The sequence below is a fragment of the Podarcis filfolensis genome, assembly GCF_964270895.1.
Source record: "Podarcis filfolensis genome assembly, chromosome: 3".
NCBI lineage: Eukaryota > Metazoa > Chordata > Lepidosauria > Squamata > Lacertidae > Podarcis > Podarcis filfolensis.
In genome coordinates this window covers 76,078,897-76,099,309 of record NC_139606.1, presented here as the reverse complement: position 1 = coordinate 76,099,309, position 20,413 = coordinate 76,078,897, and the positions used below count along the sequence as shown (strand labels likewise).

At 41.5% G+C, this 20,413-nt stretch overlaps 1 protein-coding gene across 1 annotated transcript in view; it reads left to right on the top strand.

The window, feature by feature from the left end:
• PCNX2 (pecanex 2) overlaps nt 1–20,413 on the top strand; it is a 108,851-nt gene that overhangs the window by 20,020 nt on the left and 68,418 nt on the right. The window contains exons 10-14 of the mRNA XM_083605958.1: nt 3,632–3,764; nt 7,674–7,816; nt 8,750–8,903; nt 8,995–9,027; nt 14,734–14,905. Coding sequence (XP_083462084.1) covers nt 3,632–3,764; nt 7,674–7,816; nt 8,750–8,903; nt 8,995–9,027; nt 14,734–14,905 — 635 coding nt within the window. The remainder of the gene's footprint in view (nt 1–3,631; nt 3,765–7,673; nt 7,817–8,749; nt 8,904–8,994; nt 9,028–14,733; nt 14,906–20,413) is intronic.

Sequence of the window (20,413 nt, the reverse complement as noted above, 5' to 3'; positions counted from 1 at the left end):
TTCCCTAAAAAGACTCAGATAAAAATAAGAACTGCTAAAAACATGGGGAAACCAATCATTAAATTAAAACTGCACACAATTCTCACTATCCAAACTCTTGTCATATGAAAATTCACTTATCCAAACACAACAAATTAGTCCCCAAAACTTGCTGTCCACACTGCAGATGCAGATATCCAAACAGCTGGACCTGCATTTAGTACTGTAAACAAATAAGCAGCCTTAACCAAGCCTTACTGTTTTGTGTTTTGCCGTTCCGCAGCAGCCATTTCACCAGAAACCATGGGGTGGGGGTCGGGGTGGGGGTGAGAGATAAGATAAATAAGAGAGCATTTTTTCCTTCCTTGTTTGCCATTTGCAGAGTTTCATAGGTTTTCCCTGGGTTTTCCTAGGTTTTTTCATCATTTTATGGTCAAAATCCCAGGGCCAGAAAGGCATTAGAAATTAGAATAAGTGACTTGTTATGGGAATGTTCGCCTAACAAATGATTTGCTGAGAACGCATTGTGTATATAGTGAGATCTGTATTTATATATATATATATTAAAAATCTATAAAAATCACACCAGGCATATGCAGGTCCCATCTTAAGAGAGGCATCTCCCCACAAAATGGAATACCTCATTTCAGATGATGGGTGCCACCCTCAGCTTTTATATGTTTCTGTTTAAAATTGTTGTTGTTGTTATATCTGCTGTCCAATTAATCTGGGATCGGCACCTTTTAAAATCAATCAAAACACTTTAAAAAAATCAATTGAGTGAATGGACTAGTCCACTAAAGATTGGCTTCATGGTCTTGTGCAACAAGTGTCAACAGCACATTATTTTTACATTGCTAACTGAAAAATTAACCAAGCAAGTTTTTAACTGGCAGGACAGTCCAGTGCATGTCTGCTCAGAAGGAAGTCACATTGAATTCATTGGGGCTTAACTCTCAGCTAAGTTTGCAACCTGAAAGCTGAAATTTCCATGTTCCTGTTCCATTTGCAGCCTAATTAAGAGTTGGTAGAGATTTCCAGTACCCTCCTGCATATGGTTTCTTGGAATTAAGCCACATTGGTGCTTAAGACCCTAGCAAGTGTGTTTTGAATGGTAGCCTTAAAAACTTGTTTCTCCATTTCAGTAGAATGCCTTGTGCATGCTGATTTTTTCCTGTATCTGAGGCCCTCAGTACTTGGATTAAAATACACAGGTTTAGTCGTTTTGGTTCAAGCTATGTTCCCTGAAGCAACAGGATTTCCTGTGTACTGGTTATGGATACACATGATGTGCCTATAATGCAACAGATGCACTAGATTGCTTTCCTCACCAAATTAAGCTATGTACAAAATCACACTGTAAATGAATTAATTTCTAGAGTGTCAGTAGAGGGCACTGTATACCTTTTGCATAGGTCATGCATACATAACATGCCTGTCAAGTAGATTGGTAGTTGCTAATTTACCTTTCGAAATGCATTCATTATTCCATTGCAGATATTAATTGTCTGTGGTAGCTATTTACATAACACAGCAGAATTTTAGAAATACCAAACCTCTTTTTCAAGATCCTACATTTATGATATTTTTTTTGGGGGGGTGCATCTTTTACTTACTATTTTATTATATATTTTAAATAAGCACTAACACAGTGTCTAGACTTCTTACTGTTTATGCACTGTCATCTGAGATGGTACTTTAAAAAGTTAAACAACACAGGAGTGGGGGGGGGGGGAGGAACATGCCAAAACTAAGTTGAGCAAGAAAAGAAGCAGAGGGAATGTGGCGCACCTCCGTGATAGAGAATGTGCCTGGTGGATTGGGCATCCAGTGATTAGCAAAAACACATTCACCAAGTGGAGATCTAAAGGTAAAGGGTAAAGGGACTCCTGACCATTAGGTCCAGTCATGGCCAACTCTGGGGTTGCGGCACTTTATTGGCCGAGGGAGCCAGCGTACTGCTTCTGGGTCATGTGGTCAGCATGACTAAGCCGCTTCTGGCGAACCAGAGCAGTGCATGGAAACGCCATTTACCTTCCCGCCAGAGCGGTACCTATTTATCTACTTGCACTTTGATGTGCTTTTGAACTGCTAGGTTGACAGGAGCAGGGACCGAGCAACGGGAGCTCACCCCGTTGCAGGGATTTGAACCGCCAACCTTCTGATCGGCAAGTCCTAGGCTCTGTGGTTTAACCCACAGCGCCACCCACGTCCCAAGTGGAGTTCCAGTGCAAGTTAAAGATTAATGTCATGGATGGGCTGGATGCCGAGGAGCAGCTGGAGGCACCAGCCAAGGAACCCCCTAGGGAACCGCCAGAGGAAGAAGGCTCTGAGCCAGGGTGGGATGACAATGAGTGGTCAGAGGTGGAAGGAGTAGACTGTCGGTGGTGGAAGCTGAAGAGGTAGCGAGTTTAGTGAACAGGAAGAGACTATGGCAGAGCACTGTTCAGATGCCAAGACAGAAGTGGGGGCTGGACTGGAGTGAGGCCAGGAGGCAGAGAGGCTGGTTGCGGAAGATGCAGTCTTCCTCTCCTGCTGTGACCAGCTTTCCTCCTCCCGGCCTCCTAGAACACGCAGAAAAATGAAATGGGCAGAGCAGAGGAGGGTGAGTGCGCAGGCACAGCCTGAGATTGCATGGGAAATGTTATGTATTCAGCGGTCTGTTTGCCTGAGCTGGAGTCTGGACTAAGGCTTCTGAGCCCCTGTGTTCTGCTTCGATACAGAACATCACAGAACATTTCAGGATTTGGGCCTCTGCCATTGGCCCTTGAACTCTGAGTCATGATTTACAGCTTTGAAGTTTAGACAGCCAATCACTTTGGGAGTGGGAGTGGCCCAGGCCTTCAGGAATGTATATAAGCAGTTGCTTTGCCCCCTTGTCCAGTTCTGTTAGTTCGTTAAAGGTTCTTGCTGTTATCACTGTGTCTTGCCTCGTAGGAACCCACCTACACTTCAGGAAAGACCCTGGAGATAAGGAATGAGCACTGGGAAGGTGCCCTCGCAATTGCTTCATCAAGGCAAAACTTCCTCGAAAGAGTTGCTGATGTCACTAGGCTGCGCCTTAAATCCCTCCTCAGTTGGTCCCTTATGGCTCAGGTTCATGGCTTGTATCCACCAGAAACCATACATTCAGTATTGTGGGCCTAATTCTGTAGAACTCTGCCCTAGCTGAGATCATACAGGCCCGCCTCCCTGTTGAACTTCAGACCTTTCTGTGATTAATTTAATTGATTTAATCCACTGTGTGCTCTTTGTAATCTCACTGTACAATGCTTAGAAGCTCTGGTGATTAAGTGGTATATATATATAGCTGGAATAAAATAAGCAAAATATATTCACCTCTGCAAATAAAGCATTCCCCATTATTTATGACTACTGCATTGCCGTCATCCGTGTATATAAAGCCTCTCTAAACTGTCTCTGTAACTGAGGTTCCCTATCCTTGCAAAATGCTACTTCCAGACAGTGACCTCTAAGGTACTGAGCGGCCTAGGTTTTAATCACTCTGCAGAAACCGGGGTGAGGTTTCATAAAACCATTTGGGGAGCTGCAGGTTGTACAAACACTCCCTGAAGCTCCGTAGTCTTTTCAGTGCCTTAATGAGGCACTCACTAAAAATTAATTCTAGTCCTTTATCTCCTTTTGTGCGCAGTGAAACCCATTTCAGCTCCTCTAGTACAACTACCTCAGAGAGCCAAGAAGCATCTTCTGATCATGGGCCAAGTGCGTTGCAACAGCAGCTGCTACTGATGGTGGCGCGAAGAACCCTTTCCGAAACCCAACGGGTACCGTGTAATATCTCAGTTCCTAACACTTTGTATAAATATGTCCCAGGGAAAGAGATTTCTTTTAAATGGGCCTTTTCTGTTATTGCTGGGATTAGGGTGACTTGTTTAATAATCCTGTAAATATTGATGTACATACTTGACAGTTATTTCAGGATATTTGACTACTTTTGCATGCTTGTTCGGAAAAGATCCCATAAATACTCCCAGCTGGGAATGAAGGCATTCCTTACTGATGGGGTCAGAGCGAACCTTTTCTGAAACCCCCACTCTTGCTGAGTGTCTGGATCAGGCTGATTATGTATTCACTGTATTAATATATTCATTTATTGTTCATTATCTCTTTAGTTAATCTCCTGATGAAGAGCTGTTTTGTCTTGAAATTTGTAAGGAGAGTTTGCCTTTGTGTAGGATACACTGAAGTGTATATATAGGTGAAGCTTTTTTGGGTTTTTGGTTCAAGGTTTGTGAATTGGCAAATCTGATATAACTATTGCTTCTGTATGATAGCTTTTGGGATGAATGCTGTGTGAGTACAGGTGGGGAAATCTTATACAGTTGTACCTTCGTTTTCGAACAGAATGAGTTCCGGAAGTCTATCCGACTTCCAAAACGTTTGGAAACCAAGGCGCAGCTTCCAATTGCCTTCCGATTATGCAGGTGTTCCAAAAACAATAGTGGAAGCTGCATTGGATGTTTGGCTTCCCAAAAATGTTTGAAAACTGGAACACTCACTTCCAGGTTTCGATCATTTGGCAGCTGAAACGTACGAGTACCAAGGCGTTAGACAACCAAGGTACAGCTGTATAGGTATGTGTGTACACACACACACACACACACACACACATTTCTGTGCTTCCTGGGGGTGGTGGGGCATCTGTTGGGGCTCTTTCACTTGGATCAGGAGTTTGATGGCCTGGGCCAACAGCCTAACTTAAGTGGGCTACAGTGGAGCCTGGAATATTGGGGCAAATGGAGCACTTCTTCACCAGCTTCAGTCTGCCCTCAGCCAGCCCCCTACTTCCTGAATTCTCACTTGCAACAAGCCCGGGGGGTGGCCCTACCTGACAGATTCCTCTTCCCTAGTCTTAGCAAGGAGGAGGATGGAGACAAAAGTAGAATTAGTTGGCTCTACCGGCCATTGGCTCCAGTTCCACTTCCTGTGCCATTGTTTATGTAGCCAAAATGCCACCATCCATGCACATGAGGCAGGTATCAGCAGACTTGTGGGAACTTCAAGGTCTGCAAAACCTTTGGAGGTGGGGAAACTCCTAAGGGGAGCAACAACAGGGAGAATCCACACTGTGGCATTTTCTTGCAGTTCCTACTAGTAAATAGTAAAAATTTGGCTTTCCGCCCTTGCCCATATTGCCTCAGGGTAGCAAGTATGTGCATGCAAAAAGTTTTCATTTAATTACTTCATGTGTTTTAATTCAGTTCAGCTTTTTTGGGCTATAACTATAGGTCATCACAAATATAAAAAAGGGAAGATCTCCATTAATGAATGAATGAATGAGATGAGAAGTAAAACAACAACAAAAAGACTCCATTTTACTTCAATGCATGCATTTCTCCTCTTCCTCTTTGGTGATCACTCATAGCTGAGTAACATTGTCTTCCATGAACACAGTCTTAAAAGTGAGTCCATAAGTGACTGTGGAGGCCAGTTCCACAGGTCCTTCCACAGTGGGGACAGAGGTTTCCGGTTGGGAATTGATCACGGCGTGGGTTTGCCAAACGTGCCTTTCTCTTAGCATGTTTCTCCCTTTCATCTTGAGTTCAAGCATCTTCAAAGTCCATGGCACTTTTGGTAAAGGCTGTTCTCCGATTGGAGCACTTGCAAGCCAGTGTTTCCCAGTTGTCGGTGTTTATACTACATTTTTTTAGATTTGCCTTGAGAGAGTCTTTGAACCTCTTTTGTTGACCACCAGCATTACACTTACCATTTTAAGTTCAGAATAAACATGACTCCACATTTTGTTGCAGTTCCCATAAGTAAATAGTAAAAATTTCAGCCTAACATGGGGTTTCTATGCATAAGTGACATTATTACTTGTTGGGTTTTTTTAATTAGACCATATGCTTCAGATTGGCCAGAAACCTTCCAAAATCTGGCCAGAATAATCCTCATATAGGAGAAGGGGAGTTTTTCTTCACTAACTGATGGAGAAAGTTATTTTTCATCTTTCACATAAAGAACAATGTTGTTGACATTTTTAAAAAAATAAAAAAGGAAGTCAGAGCATATCTTTGCTTCCCCCTCCTATCAGCTGAAATAAATTTACTAAGAGCCCTTTACAAAGATAGTTTTCCCTTCAGGGAGGTGTTAAAACAAAGCATCTAGAAAAGAACCAGAAGGCATTGGTCAATATTGGTGCTGGATAGCTTGAGCCACAACAATGTTTCCGAAGCAGCTTTCAAATTCACAGATACTGCAGATAATAACCCTTTCATGAGTCTTGAATGTTTATGTATTAGATGGTTCAGCATGAAGCAGTTGTGCAGAATGAAGAATCTGCTCCTAAATCTTTCTTGTTCTTCCATGAAGATGTTATTTTCTATTGTCCAGGCTTCAAGTTTAACTAACAGATACCTCACATATATTTTAGCAACAGTATCAAACTGATTGATTGGTCTATAATTTAGTGGTAAAGTTTTGTCTTCTGTTTTATATATGGGAGTGGGTTTAATTCATTTCATTATTCATCAATTTGCTTTTCATTTGTTTTCACAGCCAATACATAATTAGTTCATTCACTTTCATGATTCCCATTCACTGTTGTTTTCTATTGCCTTAAGTGAAACTTAGCTACATACTCTTCAGCTGCCGGCAACGTTAGTGTTTTACATTTTGAAAAACGGCATGGTATTTTTTAGCCTCTTTCTAACTCTCCAAAGGATCAGACCTACCACATTCCATAAAGATAAGACAAAGTGTACCCATGTTAGAGGCAGTTTAAAAATGCACACCTTGTCACTAATGAGCTATGAATGAAGTGAATGGGAAATGAATGGTGTGGGTTTTTTTAATCAAAATTTATTCATTAAAAAGTCTACTCACTTTTTCCAATAGAAACAAATGAAATAAAATGGGGCTTTCTGCCTGTTCCATTCCAGACTTTGGCTTTTGAACTCAAGGATTCTAGAGTGGAGAACATCCTCTCTAGGGTTTGTTTTAGGTCAACTTCTGGCCTGGTTAACTTGTATTATTCCATCTGAATGTCTTATTCTGATGTAATATAATACATGACTGTAGCATTGTAGGAACCATACCATTGACGCAAGTATTACTTTGGAAGTCGACGGCTGTTAGATTTGGGACAGGGGCAGGATAGCAGTCAACCTGTAACTTTAAAACAGGATCTGACTGCCCAATGAAAACATAGCTTATTTTCTACTGTGGTAATTTTTCATTAGAAAGTATGTTAAACTTTTTAGATGGTGGTTTTGATTCCGAAAGGTTAACCGATGATTAAATTGAACAATGTTTTTTAAGGAGCTGAGAGTAGTTAGAAAACAATTTTAGTATTTCAGAGAAATAAAGGTCGGGGAACTTATTCCAGCATCTTACAGTAATTGAGTTTGTGGTTTGATAGATTCAAATCACATACAAAACCTAAAGGTCAAAGAGCAATCTTGGCTGAAGTGGGCTCAATAAGTATTTTGTTCCTGTATATTGTAAATAGTCTGTGGCACAACCTTATGACTGCAATGAAAGATAGACTAGTTTCTTCTATGCACACGAAATTGGGTTTTATTCATGGTGCAAGCAAAATGAAATCTATTTTTAAGAAGTTCAATATAGAGGCTCATTCAAAAGTATCCACCGGAAAAAGAAACCGGTATGAAATTGCATAGCTTTCTCTTAGGCAATACACAATTATATTCATCTTTTATTTTATTTTAAAGCATCTCAGTGAAGACCTTGAGGATTCATCATGTTCATCGGCACAAAAGAAAATTAACAGGCAGTTTTACAAATTTATCGTATTTCCTGGCAAATGGATAAAAATCTGGTACGATCGACTTACCTTGCTGGCCCTGCTAGACAGGTAAACTTTTCTTTTTTAAAAAAATTACAATTTTACAATGACATTTATTTGTTCCTTAGAATAGGGCTGGCATTTCAGATTCTGGGAGGTAGACCAAAGGGACTTAAAAGGAGGCGAAGAGTCAGTGTGAAAGGTCTACTCACAGATATGGTAGAGATTAAATTGTGAAACACTAGCATATTTTCGAAGACAATTCATTAGGATATTTTCTTGTTTCATTGTCAGCTAGCAGCCTTGTGCTGGGCTTTGCTCGGGAATGTCAAGAAACCAAAATGTTTTCGACACAAATAAACTAATTTTGAAAACGCACAAAGGGTTTTTAATATCTTTGACAATGCTAACGTTTATATAGAGCCATTTACTGTAGCAATCATTATACAGAACCTGTGGGTTGCCAGATATGCATGTGCTCCTAAGGAATAATCACATGTAATTTGAACATGGGGAACATTGATGGTCTTCCTACCTTTTTTTAAATAATACCCTTGCCTGTCACTCTGACTCAGCAATATTTTGCATGTACTGTGACTTCAGTACACACATCTTGCTTTCTCACTCGTAAGGGCTTTTCTGTTTCCTTTGGTTGTGGGGGCGGGGGACAACTCTGCACAAAGAAGCCATCTAAGGGTGGGGTATTGTGTCTTCATCAGGGCATAATACAGATTTGTTTTGGGGCCTCCAGAGAAGGTTAAGCCTGATGCAAATAACTGAGCTGGATAGTTATATAAATTCAATAAATAATAATAATAATAATAAATAATAATAATAATAGTTAGTGCACAGTTATGAACTTAAATCCATTTCATTTCACTTAATTTCTCTAGATAGCACATTGCACCTGCCCCCTCCTCTCCCTAATGTTGCTATAAAGATATGTTATACATATGGTTGTATTTCTTCTTTGAGTAAAATACTTGTGTTTTATTTCTATAGGACAGAAGATATCAAGGAGAACGTTTTGGCAATTCTACTAGTAATCCTTGTTTCTTTTCTTGGCTTTGTAATTATGAACCAAGGTTTTTGTAAAGACGTTTGGATCCTCCTGTTCTGTCTAATCATGGCAAGCTGTCAATACTCCCTTCTAAAGGTAAAAGTAAAAAAAAGACAAGTTCAACAAATACATATGGGCTCCTGTAATTCACTGATAGCTAATGCGGTGAATCTTGTTTTGTTTTCAGAGCATTCAGCCTGATCCTGCCTCACCAATACATGTAAGTTTCATCCAACAGATAAAAGCTTTTACCGGTGACATATCTATTCTGTCAGTTGGTTCAGCTGAATTTCTGGAAATAGTTGAAATAAGCCATCTCTTTAGAATCCTAACTCCATTTTTCCAACTTAAAAGTTAAAACTCAATAAAATGACTTTTTTATTCTGATGATGGATACAAAGTAATTAGAAGAAGACTCAGGTTGACTGACTTGCATGTGACACATGTTTTCTCCTTGCTAAATTAACTTGTACTTTGTCATTCTGCATGTCTGAATCACCCTTTTTGCATGAGCACCAAAGTACTGTAGTACTTTGGGAGAAGCATAATTAAAGAATCAATACTGGAGAGTTATGATATATACTAGGAATGTTTTTATCAAGTGGCATCAAGCTGAGATGCATGGGATCTGCTAATTGCAGGAACAGAATTCACTTATTCCCAGCTGACAAAGTGTGGCTTCTGATGTTACTCAGAAGCATTGAAAGAAAATGTGCAAATGACTTGCACATCTCCTTTCCATGCTTCCAGACACTGTCTGAAGCAGTGACTCACATCCTTCTCTCCATGGGGAGATGTGTGCTGGATGTGCATCTTGAAATCACACATCTCCCCCAGTTTTGCTGCCTGAGTCATTTGTTTTGGATGTTAAATGGGTTTCTGGTAAGATGAGTTATGCAATTACTTGCTCATCTACTTATTTGGGCTTACACAGGTGATATCAAAAGTTGCCCACAGGCCATTATAGAGGGTTCTAAAAATCCAGGTAGCCATTATTCTAGTGAGCAGAGAATAAGGATTTCCCTTTTTAAATTGGCCTTGGTGTACAGAATTCTTGGAGACTTATTAGGAATGGTAACTATGAATTTAAGCCAGAAGTCCTTTGTAATGGCACATACCACTGTGAAAATTCAATTTGTTGCCAGTTTTAACTTGTCCTCACTCAGGGCTCAGGGTAGAATTTAATGTACTATTTGATTCTCTGCAGTAAAAGGTGTGGGAAAGGGGAAAAAAGATTGTGGCATGTGACCGTTTAGATACTTATTGATACTTATTTTGTAGGTTATCAGCTGGCTAGGCTTAATGCTGATTAGAAGACTGATGACCCCCCCAGCAAATAATTGATTTGCTACTTTTACACACAAAATAATATGTAAAATAAAACTCAACATGCACCAGTGGACAATATCGTTAGATATAGCACTATGTGTGTAACCTTGAACTCACATACTCTAGTATTGTGTGTGGATGTGTTTCAGAAATGGTTGGAAGCCTGATTTTTAAAAAAAAAAATTTGGAAATTGTTGACAACGCTGGTTGAATTAGTTAATTATGTCTGCCTTGTTGAGCATAGACAGAATGGCATTTCTGTGGCTGTTAAACCTATTTATTTTATATGCTCGTATGCCACACAATAAACAAAGTATCTAGGCAGTTAACATACCCATAAAACGGCAAAAAAGTGCTTAACATCTGGACTGTAGTACACAATAGAAACTGGGTTGAGCCATATATCAAAAAAAGTTTGTGTAAACAGATGAGTCTTGAGCAAACATCTGAAGCAAAGTACTGATGGTGTCTGCTTAATATGAATAAGGCAGGGGCTTCACGACTGGATGCAGACATACTGAATGCCCTGTTTCTTGTAGAAGGAAAGCAAGCATCATGTGACACTCTTAACAGTTCTTCTCCAGCTGAGCATAAAGACCAGGCAGGTATGGGGCAAGTTAGTCCAAAGCTGTTCAGAGCTGTATATACTATCAGCAGAATCTTGGATTTGACATGATAGCTAGTTATATGCAGTTGAGTTATATGCTGGTGATGGGAAGCTGCCATCAACAACTAGGCAGCACCATTCTGGTCTCGTCACAGCTTCCAGATCAAACACAACAGGCCCATCTAGAATGAATTAACGTAGTAGTCTGATTTTGAGGTTGCCAACACCTGAATCACAGTGACCAGGAATCGAGGAATGGGTGTAGTTGTCTCACCATATGAAGCTTATAGAAAGGTATTCTAGCCACCTAGACCACTTGGGCCTCAGTGATATAGATGGATCCAGGAGTACCCCTAGGCTGTGAACCTGGTCTCTCAGAGGAAGTGTGACCCTGTTCAGAATAGGTAATCCCCTGGACACAGAAACCACCCACCCAGAGCTCCCCCATTTTACCAGGAATTAAGCCTTATTTATTGGTCCTTATCTTGCCCACTACTGCATCCAGGCACCAATCCAGTCCTTACACAGTGCCACCTGATTCAGATGTAATAGGGAAGTAAGAGCTTCATCTGTGCACTGATGACACCTCGTCCTCGTGACTGCTTCTAGAGGTTTCATTGAGATGCTGAAAAGCATTAATGAGAAAATAATACCCTGTGATACTAGATGCCATAAACACCATGTGGCCAATGACTTCTCTCAGTACTACCCTCTGGGCTTGACCCTAGATTCTATAATTGCAACCACTAGCCCAATATTATCAACTTTTGAGTGGCACCCACACTTAACTGGGAATGAATCTGGGATCTCTCTCACCCATTTGTAGCTCTTCCCAAATTTGTATAAGCCCTCCCTTGCATCAGTCAGAAAGACTGTAAAACTTGAATCCAGAACTCCATGGGTTCAAACTTAAAGACTCTGCATGATCCCAAATCACCAAGTCATTTTACTGTCAAAGTTCACTGCAATTCATGTCACAGCTAACATGCAAATTAGCTAATCCTGAACTTCATTGTGTTTCTTTTCCCTGCAAGCATAAATAAATCACAAAGCATATGGAATTGCTAGATACATCAGAGCTGAAAGGCATTTCATGCTTAGATGCAAACTGGGCATTGCTATTAGAGAGCACATTAGTTTCTAGTTCCAATCATTACTACATATGATTTCCAGTGATTTATAAGAAATAAATATTCAGACCTCGCTAAAGAGGTAATTTTCTCTGTGCTAAATGTAAGTTCTGTTTGTCAGTTAAACCATATAAAATAGCATGAGCGGTAATCAAATCAGTTGCATGGGCAGACATTAATAATGTGCACATTTGTTTTAAAATGAAAAGAAATTGGCTTAATCAAAATTGCATTATAATAACATCAAAGCCTGATTTGAAAGTACTGGCAGAGACAAAGCACCTAATGATTTTTAATGAAAGCATTTTTCTAATGCAATATTGGGGACCTAAGTTCAGCAGTGGTAGTCAAGTTTTATTGAAATACTAAATTTATGATTTCTTTTATGAAATGCTATTATATAGGGAAATCTGCCCTATTTTTGATTTCACTGATTCTGATGTCTTTTTAGTATGGCCATTTCTTTCAAACCACCGTGCTGTGCAATTATAGGCTCTCCATATCCCCTGTTTTGCAAAGGCTTTGGGAGGAAAGACGTGGCATCTGTTGTGCCCATCATGACTGTAATATGAGCCCCCTCTCCACCCCTATCACCAGCTATATCCAAACAAATAACTCAGTCCTATGAACATCTGGATGGAATCTGTGGATGGATCGCCACCCACAGAATGCTCCTATGGAAGAATAGGAGAAGCACTTTTAGCTAATTCTCTCTGCAGCCTCCTATGCACCCCCTGAAAATCTGTTTGGAATGTTAGGGGACCCTCTGGAACTGTGTGGGAAGAAACTCGATAGGCAAGGGCCGAAGGCAGAATCAACAAAAGTCACCTCACATACAACCTTCCTCCAGCAGGGAGCTTCCACTGGATCTCAGTTCCTTCATTGAACAGAAGAAGAAGGAGCCTTTCTGTTTGCAGAGGGGCAAATCCCACCAAACCTTGGGATTGCATGGATATGCACAGGACTGGAAAAGAGGGTGCAGCTACTTTGATCATCCATGCTGCTGTCATGTTAAGCTCAGTGGCGGAGCTTCATGCTCCGGCACCGGGGGGCGGAGAGCAGGCGGGGGCGGGGCTGGCGCACGTCCTGGGGGCGTGGCACCCCACCAGGATCGCTTTGCTGGGTGCACTCCCCCCGCACCCCTCTTCCTCCGCCAGTGGTTAAGCTAAGACAAGTTTTAATTGAAGTCACACAATCCATAGGTGTTCAGACCAAAGTTCCTTCCAGTCCACCCAACATCCTGTGATTCAGGTCCTCAACATGCCTCGTAACAACAAAAGCACAAGTCTTCTAAAACTGGATCAGTACCACACTAAACAGCATCATCAAAAAACAGAAAGGGCTTCTCTGCTAACCACATCACCCTTCCCCAAACACCTTGTAAAAGGAGATCATTTTGACCAGTCTCCTGAAAATCTGAATGGACTTTGGAAGAAGGCTCCATAAAGTTTTTGCGCTTCTACTTTCCCTTCTCTTCTGCGCCCAAGTCTTCTTCTTCTTGTTGTTGTTTTCAAAACCTCCTGTATATTTTTCAGATAGCTTTACAGCAGCTTTTTCCATGACAAAATGGAAAAGCAAGGCACATATATAAGACATCTGAAACAGAGCAGTGCTGCATAATGTGTTACAAGCACCAACATTTTTTCACATTTTATAATACATGCAAATGGAAGCACAGGCACCCTTATGGACGGCTCTGCAAGTCGGCATGACAGGCTGCCATATTGTACTTCTTCATAATTCACAGAATTGCATTAAAGTGAAAGCACACAAGGCAGGTTGATGCTAATGCCAGGACACACAACAGCAGGGAAATTAAAGAATGATTAGAGTCCCCACATGTTTGCCCTTCAGTATTAAAACAGCTGGGGGAGACTTGGCATAACTGTCCCCGAGTGGTTTCCCCCAGGATTTTTATGTGAGAGCTATAAGTGCTCTTCATCTCAGGCTGTTTCCGTGGGTTTTGCAGTTTTGAAAATTTGCACAGACTTCTTAGTTGGGGGTGGAGTGCCCCTTTCAATGTTATGTTAGCTGGGAGCTGCTGTGTGGGTCCTTTCTGTGTCCTTCCATACCAGTGGGTATCTGACAGCACACAGGAAAAGTGAAGATCACATCTTCTCCTGCTGCCACTTTTGAGGTTTCCAGTATGAATCAATGCTGATCTTCCTATGTATCCAAGATCTTCCGGCATTGCTCGGCTAAGGTTACCAGATTTTTTTCAAGAATCGGGGTACACTTTTCAACTTCAATGGATTTTGTATGCGGGCTGATTTGTAAATCTGGGGACTGTTCCCGGGAAACAGGGACATCTGGTAACCTTATGCTGGGCAGCATGGGAAGAACATGCAATACAGCAGCTCCCAGGGTGCTGAACATAATGTTACAAGAGACACCCCCAAAAGTGGGGTGGTGGTATGATCCTTTGACCACTTCATCCATGGCATCAGTGGTACACGGCTTGTGGCTCCTTATAATTGCTATTAAGCTGGTTCACATGTAGCATTAAACCGTGTTAAAATAAACTCTGGCTTGACATGGATGAGTAGGAGGCTTTTGCACACAGTGAATACCAGTGCATTGCTTGTTCTCTTTAAACCATTTATTTTAACTATGGTTCAGGATTATGTACAAACCAGGCCATTGTAGTTAATGACATATACATTTGGATTTTGGAAAAAAAAGGAAAATCATAATATACTGCTATTCTCTCATATTTGAGATGCATATCCTAGGTTTTGTACTTTTCATGTTTTGCGATATGGAAATATTTTTGTGATGTACAATATGAAAATTTGCACTTTGCGTATGAAAGGGTATAATGGCAGCATTAAATATATTTTTGTTTTGTCTGCTTTTCTAGGGGCACAACCAGCTGATAACATATAGCAGGCCTGTGTATTTTTGTATATTGTGTGGCCTTATTTTATTGCTAGATGCAGGATCCCAAAACAAAAGTCCCCCTATTTATACGGTATATGGCTTGAAGATCTTCTCACCAGGATCATTTCGGGCAGCCAGAGACCATGTGATTGGTGAGTTAAACATTAATAATGGGCAGCCTGGTGCTCTTATTTTGTCACTTCTTTTGCCTCTTTGCTTTTTATCTCTGGGGTTCAGAATGTGGTAGAGAATAAACCTTTAAACATGGACGGATGTCTTGTGTGTTGTACATGGTCAAGCACTGGTAACCTCTGATCTGTGTAGCGCAGGGACAGGGAAATTCAGGCCTCTGTATCTGAACCACAAAAACTTCCCCAAGCCACACCCCTCACTGGCCCTGGGTGTAGAAACATCCTACTATGCAATGGTAAAAATGAGATTTGTTGCCCCACCCACTTTTGCCTCTGGTCTCGCCATTCACTGCCATGTTCTTCTTGGAAGGTTGCCCAGTAGTGAAAGCTCCCTTGGGTTGAAAAAGGTTCCCCACCCTGATGTAATGGAAGATGCTGCTGAAGTTATAATAATAGCTGGGGGTGTTTTCAGAATGTTAGGAATGTTCAGGTGTTGTTTAATGTCTTTATTATGCAGTGCCATGTTTTGTTTTGCTTTTTTAAAAAAGAGCCTGAAAAGAGGTGGGACGTCTCTTTAAGGTATATTGCTGCTGCTCATCCTCCCCAAGCTGCCCCATGTCTCCTCTCCCCACCTCACCCTGCTGACCTCCTCCAGCTGCTCCAAATGCATGTTTGTGGAGGAGAACATGCAGCTGGAGTCCTGAGAGATGGGGAGAAGCGTGGTGAGAAAATTCCAATAGAAAAGTGGTGAAAGGGTTAAATACCCCTCTGAGATTACTTCTCTGCTCCAAATTGACCCCTTTGGAAGATGCATTGAAGTAGTTTTTAGGGTTGTAACTTGAAACTTCTCAATCATTGGGGACAACACTGGAGACCATTTTGTGTTGTCTTCTGCCATTGGAAGTAACATGGGGTAGGTAGCACAAGGGACTGGGCATTCTCTGCCAAGGTAAGAATGTTGCCACAGAAGTCCACCCAGTTGTATTTCTGCCTACCTTTCAGGGTGCCGTGAAAACACCCAGTGTGCTTTTGGAATGCATATTTACCAATTTTAACAATACCATGTTTCAGATGCTTTAAACTCATTGGAGGAAAACTGAGATAAAAATGTGAATAAATAAACATTTACTCTATGTATTTTATAAATTCTAATTTTGTTTTTATTCTCGGGGGTGGGTGGGGATTGTTAGCCACTTCAAGATCAAGCATGTTATTATGAAGTAAGAGTTTTTAAACGTGATAGACAGAGAATCAGAAGTCTTCTCTTTTTCTTTTCTTTCTTTTAGTTCTTATGTTAAAAATGCTTGATATTTGATGTTGATTTCTGTATTTTTTTTTATTTGTTTTTCAATAATAAAAATAGCTTTAAAAATAGAAAAGCTAGGTCCAGCAGGGGAAGTACCGGTACTTCCCACGAGTGGTGTGGACTCTTCTGTTTCAGTCATCAAATAAGGAATTAGACCCTGTGTTTCAGAACCAGAGCTGGGTGTGCATGACTCATTACGTGGTTGTGTTCTTGCATAGTGTAACTGTATTATGAGTTCTGGGTGGTGCTGAAACTCAACCACATTGGTGAACAGATAGCTTTTGTGCCACCCTAGCTGACAAAACAAAAACACTGGCCTTAGTCCCTAGACCTGCCAAAGCTTGCTTGGCTCCACAACCTGACCCAGAGGGCTCTGGCAGACCTAGCCCTAAAGAGGAACATTGAGGTTTGGTAACTCCCTGGGTATATCTTGTAAGGTCACCTCCTTGACTTAAAAATAATAATTTATTATTTATACCCCGCCCATCTGGCTGGGTTTCCCCAACCACTCTGGGCGGCTCCCAGCAGAATAACAATAATAATAAAGCGATAAAACAAACATTAAAAACTTCCCTAAACATGGCTGCCTTCAGATGTCTTTTAAAAGTAAGATAATTGCTTATTTCCTTGACATCTGATGGGAGGGCGTTCCACAGGGCGGGCGCCACTACCAAGAAGGCCCTCTGCCTGGTTCCCTGTAGCTTCACTTCTCGCAGTGAGGGAACCGCCAGAAGGCCCTCGGCGCTGGACCTCAGTGTCTGGGCTGAGCGATGGGATTGGAGACGCTCCTTCAGGTATACTGACTTCCTGCAGATATACTGACTTCCTACAGCCACTGATGAGATTCCTACAGCAACAGAGGAAATCCACCAGTGAATGATCAGGCCTTTCTGTGATAAGCACTGGCACATATATCTTACAGCTCTGACACGCCAGTTTTACAGTTCTCTTGTTCTAGTCTCTCACAATGAAATAGCTTGTCTGCCAAACAATCGCTCTCTCTCTCAGCATTTGGCCTCTTCCTCATTAAGGGTCACTTATATTATGTTTTTGGGGCATAATATAATTTTATTCTCTCCTCCCACCCTATTTTAATGATGGATTTAATTTCCCATCTTAATAAGTGTGTAATTGGGCAAATGGTTCCCTTATTACTGAAGAATGGGCCTTTTGACTCCAGCAGATGTGTTTTCGTTATTTCCTATAGTTGCTTGGTAACCTGTTGATTCGGCCTGCTCATCAGTTAGCACTTAGGGTTGGAAGAATTTAATAAATAAGAGATAAGGAATTTGGCTGATGCATTGGCTGATGGCATCAAAAAGCCCGTGAAGCCAAGCTAGTACCAAGCTAGTCTTCTTGCGCCATTCTCCAAAAGGACCTCTCCAAACTCAGTGAATGGACAGTAAAATGGCAAATATGTAGGCAAGTGTAAGGTGATGCATGTTGGGTCAAAAAATAATCACCTTTATTTCACATATGTGCTTATAGGATCTAAACTGGAGGTGACAAACCAGGAATGAGACATTGGGATCATAGTTAGCTAGTTTGACAAAAGTTGTTGACCCAGTTTGCGGTAGCTGTGCCAAAGGCAAATTCCATGCTAGGGATCATTTGGAAAGGAATTGAAAACATATCACTATGCCATTATACAAATCTTTGGTACAGCTAGATTTGGAATATTGTGGTAAGTTCTGGTCACCTCACCTCAAAAAGTATATTGTAGAGTTGGAACAGGTTCAGAAAAGGGCAACCAAAATGATGAAAGCCCTAAATGGCCTCGGTCCAGTATACCTGAAGGAGTGTCTCCACCCCCATCATTCAACCTGGACACTGAGGTCTAGCTCCAAGGGCCTTCTGGCGGTTCCCTCGCTGCGAGAAGCCAAGTTACAGGGAGCCAGGCAGAGGGCCTCCTCGATAGTGGCACCCGCCCTGTGGAACGCCCTCCCACTGGATGTCAAAGAGAAAAACAACTACCAGACTTCTAGAAGACATCTGAAGGCAGCCCTGTTTAGGGAAGCTTTTAATATTTGACCGACTTTTGTACTTTAATATTTTGTTGGAAGCCGCCCAGAGTGGCTGGAGAAACCCAGCCAGATGGGTGGGGTATAAATAATGAATTATGATGATGATGATGAAAGGGATGGAGCAGCTCCCCTATGAGGAAAGGTTGCAATGTTTGGGACTTTTGGGTTTAAAGAAAAGGTGACTAAGAGGCAACATGATGGAAGTTTTAAAAATTACTCAAGCGTGGAGAAAGTGGATTGTGAACCCCCACTCCATAACACTAGAACATGTGGATATCAAATGAAGGTGAACGTTGGAAAGTTCTGGAAAGATAAAAGAAAGTGCTTCTTCACACAGCACATACTTAAACTATGGAACTCGCTGCCACGGGAAGTGGCAATGGCCACCAACTTGGATAGCTTTTGAAAGAGGATTAGACAAATTTATGGAGGGAGAGGGCTGTTGAGGGTCACTAGCCACAATGGCCGTTCTCTCCCTCTACGGTTGGAGACAGCAGTTCTTCTGAATTCCAGTAGCTGGAAGCTCTTGCGCTTGAATCCTGATTACTGATTTCCCACAGGCATTTGGCCACTGTGAGAGCAGGTTGCGGGACTAGAAGGGTCAATGGCCTGATCCAGCAGGCTCTTCTTATGTTCTTACATGCAAATATGTACTCATAATAGAACTCATATACCTGTTCAATAGCTGCTCAAGAGAGGTGTGCAAATGAATGCCAGCATAAGCACATGATTCATCCAGCGGATTTATCTCACCACCACGTTTATTTTAATTTTATGCTAGACAGCTTGATATCTTCTTTTGTTTTCTGTTGGAAAGGTGCATGTCATTAGAATCTCTTAGGGACGTCATATTACAAATCGTTGTTAACTGCCTAGAATAAGAAAACCTTCCTTTCCCCCACTCCGCCTTAATTCTCTCAATGTGAAGGCCTAGTGGGCCTTCCTGGGCCAATGTTTACAAAGCTGGATGCCTTCACTGTGCTTGCCCAGTACTGAGCCATGCAAGAACTGGCACCCTGTAAGAAAGGAGCCAAGTAACAGTGGGCCAGGTGCTGTATAGTAAAATGCGAAAGTTCACACAAGCTGACTTTTGCTCCCCCGGCCCATTTATTTTCATTTTCATGGCAGATTAGAATAAAAAATGTAGCCTGCCCAGTCTGCTTAAGTAACACATGGTTTATTCACAGGGGGAATTGCCAGAAATAACAAAGTGTCCCCCTGCCCCACCATAAGAAGCAGAACAAACAATCTGTGTGCAATTTGAGACCCAATTTTCTACAGCCTCCCTATGGCCCTGTTAACATAGCTGTCTGATTGCTTTTTTCTTGAACTGGAACTATGACCCGACAGGAGGCGCCTCCCCCTCCTTTTTCCCATGGATTTCAGATCAGATTTTTGTTGGATTTCTCATGATACGGCTCCAGCGTAACTGACTTTGCAGCAGTTTACATACTGTCCTGACACAATATGCTCCCTTCTGCCTGCTACATATTTGAAATTGGAAACGAGATAAGCGATTTCCCTCTGGCTTGTGTCAGATTGGCTCATAAACCAACCAAGATGCTTCTCCAAATATCTGAACACTCAACCCCCTCCCTCTTTTCTTCAACTGGTGTTCTAGGAGCAGCAAGGAGAGGAGATGGAGGGAGGTCTTCCCACTTCTGGTGTGATCCACCCCATAAGGCCTTGCAATAGCTCATGGGAAGGATAGTTTTCTCAAAATATCCTGGCCTTGCAGTCACATATTCACCTCACATTTGCACTAATTGGTCATCTGTATCTAGTCTTATATCCATAGGCCAACCACTCCTGAACAAGATGTCCTTCTTATATGTCTACCTAAACATCCAATCATTTCGTTGCATCTTGACACTAAAAAGCTTCTACTCTTCGAGCTCTGTACTAGCCCACTAGGATGTTGATCCCATAGTGTAGGGAATAAGATCAAGGCAGTCTCCAGACTTCACGAGGGTGTAATCGTTTCTTCCCCAAATTGTATTTTTATTTAGACCATAGGTCAAGCAATTATTACAGTTTCACATAACGATACTCAATACATTTATATTATAGCCTTTTCATGTGGCAACTAATAAGATAATAACAACAGCAGCAAAGGAGAAATGTGTAGGTAACAGCTTCAGTGGAGTCCCAACAGTTTCCCCAAATCCCTTTCTTGATTTTGTACTCTTATGACATAAT